Genomic DNA, 12,273 nt, shown 5'->3' with positions numbered 1-12,273 from the left:
AGTGTTGCATCAGTTACTCTTTGGGCAAATTTGATATGATAGAGAGTAAAATACTGTCACTGCTGTATACTGTTTAAGTTTTGAAAAAATGATGCCTGCCCAAAGTGGTAAAGTTCAGGTATTCTGGGTTCAGGATTTTCTGATAAATATTTCCTCTGACCTTCTCATAAGGTTATGATGGTTGAATGGGTAAAGAGCTCAGCAATAACAGGAGGACCTGGATCAGATTCATATATCTGGACAAGATGCCCTGCAGGGAGTTATGTACCCTTATGTGCCTTATTGAGTATGGCAAACTGGGAGTACCCTTGAAAACAGTGAAGGGAATATATCCGCCTGCTGGCCTGAAAATGCATGAGCACGCCTTCGAGGAGCTGGAGAAAAGAAAAAAAAAAAAGTTGTCTGGACTGCTGTGCTCATCCTGTTGCTCTGTGACCCTGACCCTCAAGAAAATGGAGGGTATAAAAATGAGCATGCTGAGAATTCCTTGTTTGTGTCAAGGTAAAGTTCAGCTGGTATGTGGTAAAACTGTGTTCTGTAGGTTTCAAACAGTTAATACAGTGTAGCTCTGTCCCTTAAATAAGAATTTTAGTTGAATTTTATAGTGCATTTTAACATCTGGCCATGGAAATAAGGTGCAAATGTGCGTTTTGGTTTATTCTGGGCAATTTTATATTTTTTATTTTAAAGGGATAGCTTGACAGACAAAAAAAATGCTTATTTACTTTCTTGCTAAGATTTAGATGACAAGACTGATACTGTCATGCCTGTATGGTAAATATGAAGCTGGAGCCAGCAGCCGCTTAGCTTAGCTTGAAACTGGAAACAGCTTGCCCTTGCTCCAATTTCTATTTCAAAAATCATGAAGAGCCAGCAAGATACTGACTTCCTTTGCTCCTGCAAAGAGTTTTTCCCATTAGAATCAGAAATGTATAAAAATGTATGCGATTGTTAGCTTGTCATGATGGCACCAATGTCAGGCTGCAAAATGCTAAGAATTACTAGGCTTGCAACACTAATAAGCAGTGGAAGCATGTCTGGGCTGCGTAAGTACCCTGATTTACCATAAATATATCTGTATGAGCATTAATTAGAGTTAGAAAATGAAATTTTACACTTGAACTGCTGCTCAAAAGGGCGCTGCATGCCCATGCATCAGAGACTGAAACTTCTTTTGGTTTTAAACTTCAGCAGCCTGGCCTTTAGGTCTGTATTCCACACTGTATACACTGTGACTTCACCTCTGAGAACCATGAAGTCTTGTTCCGCAGCCACAAAATTTTTTTATCAACCCGGGATCTCAGTGGCGAAACATTGTGCCAAAAGCTCCATTTCATGTATTACAGGCAGCCCTTCAGGGAATACTCCTGTGTGATTAATTTCCATTTCAAAGCTAAAAGCTCATGGAATGATGTCAGGGAGAGGATTTGAAGTGGTGCACATTCAAATGGGAACAAAAAATAAAAATAAATAAAAACACACACAGAGGGAGATCACGCGGCAGCACACAACAAAAATATGCACTTGAAAAACTTGAATGTGCACGTACTTTGAGCACCCACACATTGTATGCACACAGTCCTCCTCACTTCTGCCCCTGCACACACATAAACACACACTCTTTGAAAGCAGCTCAGGGTCACAGTTTTGATCTCTTGGCTTGTTGCCTCATTTGACTATCATATGAAAGCAGGGCTTCTAACTGCATGTGACACACTCCTCAGTTTTCTTCCTTCTCATCCTTATTATACCACGTACCAAGTGCTGCCACCTAAAGCCCCACCCCCCTCCCCCCCAAATCCTATAGGCTCTAATTGGCCTGGTGTCCTTCACTACAGAGAGTGGTGCCAAGAGCTGGTTGGAGTGTTCTAACAGGCTAATAGAGACATCTTGAAATGCCAGGTCACCGACTGGGCCGCTAACTCTCCTCCCAGCCTTGTCATGCTGCTTACAGTTAACCTTTTCATTAGACGGCATTTGTCGACAACAGGGATTTTCTAGTCATACGTGTGGTCCATCAAAAGAGAACGATGGGGCAGGACATGTAGGGGTGTATGATGTGTGTATTTTAGTATAGACATACCGGCAAAAATACATGTTAAACTGAAGTAATGTCATCATCACTAATGCTTTATCTGTGCTATAGTGGGTGCTGGCATGGAAAAAAGCAAGTTACAAAAAGTTAGCAAAAATCCATCTTGTACTTGTTACTTCTATCTGACCATGCAGGTAGCTTGGTTTTATTTGCCTAGGTTTGAGAAGTGAATATAATTTAATTTGTGACGCTTAAAGGATAGGTTCACAATTATTCAAGTCTGTTTTAAAACAATAGTCAGGTGCCCAAATGAACATTGAAGCAGGTTTTGCCTGCTGTAATCATTCCTCCTGTTCATACTGACCAGGATACCCTCTAAATGTGCTTGTAATGTAAGTGATGTGGAACAAAATCCACAGTCCTCATTTTGCACAAATGTGTATTTAAAACTTTATTTGAAGATAATCAGAGGATAAGTAAGTGAAATGAAGTGGATCTCTTCAACAGTTAGTCTTTTCAGGCCGTCCGCCGAGACACAAAGACAGAATTCTCTCTCTTTGTGTCTCAACAATATTTTCCTGCTCAGCTGCAGCGAAAGAATCATAACAAAAGGAGGGAATTTTTCACTAAAAAGACAGCAAATTAGAAGGATATTGACTTGATTTGACTAATTTGCTGAAGCTTCATATTAGCTTCAAATAAACCTTTAAACACATTTTTTTACAGAAGGAGGAATGGACCCCCCCCCCCCCCCTAAATTAAATTGAAAGTGCATTATTAAGGGATCTCTTAACAGCCAGTATGAACAAGAGGGATGATTACAGCAAGAAAAACATGTGTCAGTGTTCATTTGGACACCTGACTATTGTTTTAAGACAGACTTGTCCTTTAAAACACTGAAAAATCATGTTCCTACAAACAATGCCCTAGTCACTCACAAACCACAAACCTCACTGGGAGCAGCTGGGACTATATTGGAATTTACTGGAATAACTTTCTGAAAAAAAGAAAGTAAAGTCCCCATGAAAACTGTTGTTAGTGAAGCCTGTGCTTATCCAGTATAACCAGGATTCAGTTGCTGGAAAGAGATATTGCAGATGTTTTTTTTTTCCAATGCTGTGAGCACCAAAAAACCAAATCTCAATTCACCTTCCCCGTACTGAGGTGGAAACAGAAATCTCAGAGATAGAAATGTGAAAACCTGTACAAATAAAACCAAAACTATTTGGATGGCTAGATACTACTAGAAGTAAATGAGTGATTCTGTTTCCTTAGTTGCTAGTTGCTTTGACACACTTGGCAGATGAGGTGAAGGAAGGGTCCTTCACCTCATTTTCTGAATGCCCTGGTGGTGCAAAGAAACTAATTTTTGAAGATCAAGAATTTCCTCTTCACCGCTAAAACCCAATGACAGATTATTTGTTGCTTGCATTTCTTTTTGTAACATCTGGGTGACAGTGTCTCAGTCACTGCACAAATACTTGGCATTCAGCTACTGTATGTTAATTTTGAGGCAACACCTTTCGCACTTGGATTTCTGTCAGTATATTTCTTTGTTTTTTTGATTCTTTTGTGATGTTTTCTAATCCTCTTTTCTTCAGGAAGTGTTGCCTTTGCAAGAGTGTTCAGTTTTAATTAACAGACTGAGAAGCTTTCTATCAATGATGGGGATTGAAATTTCTTTCACCTTTGTTTGTATTATGATACAGGCAGTATACATGAATTTAATGTACGCTCAAATCATACAAAGCATAAGAATGTCGCCACAAACAGTAAATGTAAGAGCAAAAGCAATAGTGTTGGCAGTCTAAGGTGAAACAAGACTAAGAGTCAGCTCTGTGTAGCTGATAGTGTGATAGTGTAGCTGTACTTAGCCACAAGCTAAATGCTAGCAGCAGGTCAGGACCTATTTATGAAATATGGTCACAGATTTATAATGAAATTGTCACGATTTTCTTTTTTTATTTAATCTGCACTGATCTAATTTTGGATTTCAGGATTTTATGTTGTACGTCTTGTGTTTGTCTTTTATGTTTTGTAAATCATATCAGATAATGTTTACCATCTGAGTTTAGTGTGTTAACATGCTAACATTTGCTAATTAGTATCACAGACAAACTATAGCTACAGGTAATGTCAGGTGATCACCAAAATCAGTAGACTTCATCCTCTGGGGACCATGAATATCTGTGCAGAATTTCATGGCAATTCATGTAGAAATATTTCTTTCTGGACCAAAGCAACTAGACTGACCAACACCGTAATTTATAGAGCCAGGCCGCAAGCAAGGCAAATAAGTAATATCAAACACTAATACAATCAGCTATACTTAGCAAAGGTAATCAATTTCTGTAGTAGTTTCTTTATAGTTGATTTTTAATTAATAATAAAAAGCATTCTGGATGAGTTCCATATGCCAGTGTTTTTAAGCTAAAACAACATTGTCCTTCTCTTCCTTCACTTTTTCCAATATGACCTGAACAAAGAGCCCCACTATCAAAAAATATCAACTTGTCATTCAGCCAAATGCTGCATGCAAAGTTATACTAACTTGAAGTTTTTTTCTGTACAGTCTGGCTGCTCTTGAGCAACTTTTTTTTCAGGTTTCAAGCACAAATGAAAAATCAGAGTAGTTGTTCTCTGCTATATATCTTAAGTCATTAAAATAGACTTACATATGTGATGAAAATTATTTCATGTGTTGTTTTGTTTGAAAAGTAATTTTCTACTCGCTGGTGAGTTCAATAAAATGGAAGTTCTGTGTTGTTTATACCATCTGAAAGCTGAAGAGAACAATATTTTCAAGAGATAACTTGTATCTTTGTTTCCATATGACTTGCATGCAGTGCAACCTGAAGGAAGGAGAGCTCCGTTTAGAAAAAGCAGCTTCCTACAGATGATGACACTGTTGGATGGTCAACCAGCTGCAGGCGGTGTGTGTGTGTCCGGGTGTCGGGTTTTCATCTGATTAACATTGGATTGTCAGTTTCCATCTGCTGTGCTGCTCTGCTATTACTGCCTCCACTTATATTTCAGTGCAAAGCAATCGCCAACAGAAAGCAGACTGATCACTGATCGAGGGATTCCTGAGCTGTGAATATGTATTATACATGATAAAGAATGCATAGCTATCTACATTATTAAGCAGCCTCATAAAACATTGATGAATATCATTAAAATGATAGCTTGGTAGTGAAAGGTTCCTTTTATTGTTCAGTGTGTTGATGTGTGGTCACACAGCTGTGGTAACAGGGTGTTTACCAGTTCAGCCCCAGGGTCCTTTGCTATCTTTGAGGACATTAGAATTACTTCATGAATTTAATATAGTATGGTGTTCAAGCTCTGCTGTAGTATTGACTGGGTTAGGAAATATTCTCATACAGTTCTATACATTCAATTTAGTTTTCCTGTTTTTGTTAATTCTAAGAGAGAAATCTAAGAGAGAGGTAATGCCATACAGTAGCCTTGTGTATTAAATCCTAACAGGACAGGTCTGGTGTTGAGGGTCTTACTTGATGTCACTCTCCTGAACCCGCTCCTCATCGAGATCCTCGATGAACTTCTCCCCTTTCATCCAATAAATAAGTGGACTGACATCTCCGCTGTATCCAAAGAATGCTCTGCATGTCAGGTTGACAGGACTTCCTGTGGGAGACACAAAAAAGGATATGAGGTAACAGTCGATGATGAACCTGTATATCGGGTAAGAATATATGAGTAAGGTTGTTGATGTCTTAGCTCCTTTTTGATCCCCTTATTCAAACATTTTTAAATATGCCGAACAAGTGTTGAAAATACACTCTGCTGAAGGACATCATATTGTGCACCTAAATAGATGACCATCAGTTGTTTTAACACCATCGCTTGCTACTGAGTGACTCCACTGACACCATAGTCATTGTTTATTTCCCCAAAAGTTGCTAGAAAGTGATTCTAAAGGGCAACACACACCAGTGGTGTATGATGCATGTCAAACCACCCACACCTATTGTTTTCTATGTAATCCCAAACACCAGGGGTGTCTTGACCTGTGATAATGCATAGGATAGGATACGCCTCTTCCCTATGCATGTCGGTGTATGTCAGCTCCTGAAAACAGCAATTTCCCTGGCATCTACTTTCTATTTGTGTCTGAATGACGTGTGTGATGTGTGCTACGGGCAGTAATTGATGTGATGAGGCTTGTTATGTGTGTTGCACTTAAATCATCATTTCAAAACAGTGTGCAACATACATTAAAAAAAGCAAAAGCTACACAGAAAAAAAACAACTAGTTGGACATCTGGTCATATCTGATACAACATCAAGCAGCAGCTCTGAATGCTAGGACTTAGATGTACATCCTGTTAGTAAACCTGTTCTCGTTCCAGACTCCAATTTTTCCCCCTTCAAAAACTACATAACAGCCTCCTCAATTCCATCAATTCCTAAATCGTCTCTCGCTCCTCAGAGGTGCCATCTTAAACCATCCCAGACCATCCCACATGCCTCTTAAACTTTAAAACACTCTTTCACGGCAACTTCTCAATACTGCTGTACCTTCATAAAAGCTCTTATACTCTTCAGCAGCCTCCTTCTCTGTCAGTCTCTACTTTTAAAGTTCAATCACTGTATCCTCAAGGAAGAACTTTGAAAAATTTAAAACGCAAAAGTACGGCACAGCTTTTAAGGACAATGATTTGCGCTATTAATGAATTAATATAGCCTAGGTAAAACTCACAATTCATACTGATTTCTCCCATTTCTATACATGCAGTTCAAATTCCACATTATCGGCTCAATTATACTTGTATTCTTGTGACGATGAGGGGACGTTGTTTGCAATTTTTGCTCGGATGACCTACAGTATACTGTGTTTAAGTCAACCTTCATTCCTTAGACTACAACTATACCACATGTAACACGCAGGATTCGGTGTGCGTGTGATGAGAAAATAAAGTGTGTTTATGTATTGCCAGCTGAGGTCAATATGCAGTTCAGTGGCTTGATTGCAAACTGATTTAATCGTGGCAGTTCGATTTTTTTTTTTAAATGGTGTTTAAGAGCTGTAACAAAGTGCAAGTAAGGTTAGATGATTAAATGAAGACTGAATAGTGATGGTGGTTATACAGCAGCCACAACCACCATTCGAGGACAATCAAGTTCGAACAAGTGCCTAAGCAGAGGTTGAAACGTATTAACTGCTGTCAGACAAGGAGCAAAATGATAACAATATCACATCATATTGAAGAGGCTGATTCTTTTAGATTTCATAGACAAACAGAGAACAAAAGATCAGACAAAAAGATAAAAAAAGTGAAAAGAAGTTTTTAAGTGCAAAGTATGGTGCCTTGTTTGAATTCATTTCCTAAATGAAAGGATGTTGATGGAGTTGAAGTTTAAAGAGGAGCAGGTTTGAGCATTCTGCTCATTATCTCCTATTAGAAAAGGATAGAGATAAAAAAAAAAGTTTGAACAACAAAATATGAAAAATCTTTATACAAGCTGGCATGTAAAGAAGCAGGGTTTTTAAAAAGCTGCAGCAATTGTTATTGTTAATATAGTATATAATATATAATTGTTATTTTACTATGGGGCAGAGGAACAAGCTGTAAGCATAACACATACCTTTAACACACATTTAACATTATTACCTTATAAAGTTGTAATGGTGAACGTGTTAGCAAACAATTTACTATTCACACAGCAGACAAGGAGCAACATTTGCATTAATTTAGTCCAGTATTCATTCTCTTTTTAGCTCCGTTTTTGTCTCCACCAACTCCTGAGAAAAATATGTTTCTTTAGCCGGCTTAATACTTCACTTTTTTCACCTGCTAATCACTAACTTTGTCTGCTGTTTGATGCTTGGCAAGCAGCTGGAAACAAAACTGATTAGTGGGACTGCAGAGTTGGGTGAAAATTTGTCACTATGAGCGACCCTTTTCATGTTTGACACAGTAATTTGATCCATTGTTAGTGGAATATTATCGATTAGTGCTGCTTTAAAGTTTGAACAAATCTTCTAAAGGAAATTAATGCATGCTAGTTTCTGCTGAAAAATTGCACATTAAATATTAGAAACAGCTTAAATGTCCTAAAAATATTGCTTCTTGGGAGTATTTGAAATGTTTTTGTAGCTGAAGTTGAAACAGTTGAAACAGAATCACCAAAAAAACCATCCAGATGGCAAATGCAAAACTGGAAGAAGACTGGAAAAATGGAAGAGAAAAAAAGAAAAGTCAGGAATCAACACATCTGAGGTCATCTTCTGTTCTAGCAGGCAGTGCGATGTACAGATAGGCTTCCTGGGATGATGAGGACCATGCGTACAGAGTGAAAAGAAAGTGCACTGTAAACATATATCAACAGACAAACCCCCCTGCCTTCACATCAGCAGGAGTTCTCCTCTCTGCTCAGCTCATTTTGAACGCACGTCCTATGTGACTAGAGACGGATAAACCTCTTTTAAACCCGTTTTCTCTCTCTGCCACGGATTAGAGACCTCATTCTTCTTTCACACTTATCACACACATGCCGCAGCCGACGGCACAGCCACGAATGTGTGGCCTGTGCTGCGACAGGCTCACCGGGGGAAGCAAAAAAGAGAAGAACCACATCATCTTTAAAGCCTGAGAATAACTCTGATCAAGGATGATGATCAAGGAGGCTCCACCAGTTGTGCATCCAGGAAGGCAAAAAGGTGATTCAGCATCTCTTCATTAGCAATCCTTATTCACTGGCCCTGTGGCGAGGACTCAGAAGGATGTGAGATGGGAGATAACTGTGGCGTATAATTGGGTACTTGCTAGTTCAAAGATAATTGGGATTTTATTTTACCAAGGCCTGCTCTAATTTGGCCCTCTAGTGCAGTCTAGCGCAGTGAGATGATAGCTAAAGCGTTAACAGGAAAAATCTGGTTTGGAGATTCAAAAAAAGCCCCGAGTTGGAGGACGGTTTTACATTTTGTCTCGCGGCTCAACAAAAATATTGTCCACGGCTAAGAGATAAGGGTTGTGTGTGTGTGTGTGTGTGAGAGAGAGAGAGAGAGAGAGAGAGAGAGTAAAAGAGACAGAGAGAATGTGTTTTGGGGATGCTGGGTACTGTCCTGGACCACACACATTATTCACAATAACACACATACATTGCTATGCTTCCCACTTCCACCAGGGGTCTCTGTGGTGCTACAAAGCAGGAGGGCCGGTGTGCAGGAGGAGCACATAAAACAACAACAACAAAAAAAAAAAAAAGAAACAAGCACCATTTTGACAGGTGCAGACAACAGTAAAAGGAAACACGGATCCTTTTGTGTGCCACCTTTGATGTCAAGAGGCTTCACCCATGGATCTGAACAGCATGTTGTGTTATTGCATTGACAGCTCCACTGCTGTGCTGACAACAGCCGCGGTGTCACTCTCCAAGACTTATTCCAAAGGGCACTTCATGCATATGGCTGCAAGTTATTCCCTTAACGACGGTGTGGTAATTTGTGCTGGCTTTACTGAGAGCGGCTAAGACTGCACGGGCTGTGTAGATAGGCTGAGGTTGTGCACTTGCTTTGGGAAATGCACCAACAGCCATGCAGGGATTTAAGCGCACAGATTCTAACATTCAAATCCCAACCTCTGGTCTTGGTCAAGGGGGTAAAGTGAGTCTTAATGCGATTGTCTCCTCTCTCTTATCTCCCTGCGCCTCTGGAGCATCTCTCTCAGTCGCAGCAGCGGCTGCAGGACGTCAGCAAAGATTCCCGTGGCTAAGCAGACAGACCGGAAGATATGAAACCATGAAACACCACAGAGGAGACAAAAACAAGGAAAAAGACACACAGAGAACGCAGGCAGGCATTCATTTCTGCATCTGTGTGCATATGATGGAGGTATAGCGTGAGAGAAAGAGGGCATATGTGCATGTCAGTATGGATATGAGTGAGAAAAACAAGAAAGGAATCACATACTTGGGGAAAGAACAAACCATTCTTCATGGGGAATTGAAAGACTTCCCACACAGTGAACAGAGCATCGTATCACCCTTGTGCGCTGAAGATTACATAGATTACAGATCAGTACATCCGCATGCGGTGCGTGCACCATCCATGTCGAGTTAATCTATCAGCGTTTCCCATTCAGATCCAAACAATCCAGCTCTTGAGTAGGGAAGCCTTTTTTTTTTTTTTTTTTTTTTTTTGCTTTTAACAGCCTTGAATAAATTAAGCCCTGCAGCTAGCAGGAATAATACTTCAGAGAGGGAAGAGACTAAGCTTTTCAGAGTTTTTTGGAATAGGCATTCGCAATCTTAACAGCAATGACAACACATACAGTTTCCTGCTTAATGTTTTTGGTGAGGTGGGAAGCAATTCAGGAGCTTGCAATTAAAAATAAATAATGCTGAATAAGGACAACGCACTTTTCAAATTACTGCTAATCTACAAGCAAGTTTGAGTCCTCTGGTAGGTTTGGTTATTTATCGAGTTGATATAAATGGAGGCCTGTGGCTGCCTGGATGATAGTGTAGGACACGCACATTTAAAACAAGAATCTTGAGATTGAATGTTAATGCTTGAACTTGGAAACGGTAGTTGACAAAAACAACCTCAACACAGGATCCATTTAGTTGGTGTTGTGGAGCTTTTGATTGTATCAAGAAGTCCTTGAAGTGCTCAACAAATTCTACCTGTTGAGGAAGATTATGTGATATGATCAAAACCCCTGGACCAGCTACTAAATAGATATTGTGGTTAGATTGATTGATTGATAAAAAAAAAATGTTTTAACAAATGATGAGCAGTAATTTTAAGTATGCATCATTTGACATGGGTCTGTAATTTATGGACAGGTAGTAAGTTAAAGTAAAAATCTGAATGAATGCCTGAAGAAACACAACTAATTTTCATTTATACAGGACATGAGAGCTCACTGAATGGTTAGATGAGTATGAAAATGATGATAATTATATGCTATAGCCTTCAGATGTCACCCCAGTTGAACGCCTATGGGAGATTTAGAGCAACATGTCAGACAGCGACTTGGATGATCTATGCCAAGGAGCATTAAAACTGTTCTAGAGGCTCAGACATTTTATGCTGGTTTTTCTTTTAATTTGCCATCCACCTGCAAATACTCCTGTATTCATCAGGGTAGAGTGTCAAAGGTATCTCTTCAATCATAAAAAGCCTTAGCCTTTTTGCTTTGGACAAGATAAACAGCCTGTGCTTTTAAAGCACAACTAAAACCTCTTCACAAAATGTCATAATGACACTTATGGTACTTTTGGCATTGGTGGAAAAATCTTTTCTCCCTTTGTCAAGCCAAAATGATACTCCCTCTGCTCTCTATTAGGCCTTCCTTTAGTGCAACAGTCTGGGCTCTACATTAAAGGACTTGAAGATTGCCCTGTAGCTTGTGATCAGCAGGAAAGCGAGCGCTGATCTGGACCGAGAAAAAGCCCAGGAATTGAATCAGCAGATAATATAATTGTCGATGGTGAAAGGGGGTTTCCCAGATTCAGCGGGGCACATGGGCAGCATGAGGCGATTCCTGAAAACATTTTTAAAGGCTGTGAATAAGAGTGAGAATTATCTTTATCATCTGCTCCAGCACAGCATCCCGACAGTGAAGGGTTACACCAGTGATGGAGCCTTGTAATTGCAGTGGCTGAGTACCCACTCACGTCGGCGTTGCCAGATGCGGCGGTTTAATTGTCTCTCTGTTCAGCATTCACTTTGTTTTGTTTATTATAGTCCATGCCTTTCCAATCACACATTTTAAGGCGGCCATGGCCTGTGCTGTGTTCAGTATTCATTTAGCTACGTCCCCCTCGCGTATGGTCAATCTCCTGTTATTCATACTTGGCATTGCACCTCATTATCACTAAGCAGGCAAACTGCTGCCGCTGCTCCCCTTAATTAATGCAGGTAATGCAGATATCAGGAGACACAACAGCGCAATGTTTAAACTGTTTCTCTGAATTTTATAAGCATGCTAACATGTGGCAATCATAATAGGAAATGCTCAATGATGTGTTGTGAAATTACAATTTTCTCTGCTCGGTGTTACTTTTGGCGAGGACAATCCGTGTCTGGAAATTAAATAAGGTGGTACTGTTGAATATTACAGGGCAGTGGGAAACAAACAAGCTGGGGGTTGGGTGAATAACAAGTCCAATTCAAGCCTTGTGGAATAGAGTATGACATTTGCAAAGATCAACACCCACTCTTTGCATTGATGTTCTCATAATACAATGTTCTTTAGCAGAAAAGCAGC

At 39.7% G+C, this 12,273-nt stretch overlaps 1 protein-coding gene across 3 annotated transcripts in view; it reads right to left on the bottom strand.

The window, feature by feature from the left end:
* The window catches only part of LOC137176834 (interleukin-1 receptor accessory protein-like 1), a 301,386-nt gene that overhangs the window by 34,888 nt on the left and 254,225 nt on the right, over positions 1 to 12,273 (bottom strand). For all 3 annotated transcript variants that reach the window (XM_067582797.1, XM_067582799.1, XM_067582798.1), the window contains exon 7: positions 5,548 to 5,680. In XM_067582797.1, coding sequence (XP_067438898.1) covers positions 5,548 to 5,680 — 133 coding nt within the window. The remainder of the gene's footprint in view (positions 1 to 5,547; positions 5,681 to 12,273) is intronic.

Source organism: Thunnus thynnus, chromosome 24 (assembly GCF_963924715.1).
Source record: "Thunnus thynnus chromosome 24, fThuThy2.1, whole genome shotgun sequence".
Classification (NCBI taxonomy): domain Eukaryota; kingdom Metazoa; phylum Chordata; class Actinopteri; order Scombriformes; family Scombridae; genus Thunnus; species Thunnus thynnus.
This window is presented reverse-complemented; position numbering and strand designations above follow the sequence as displayed.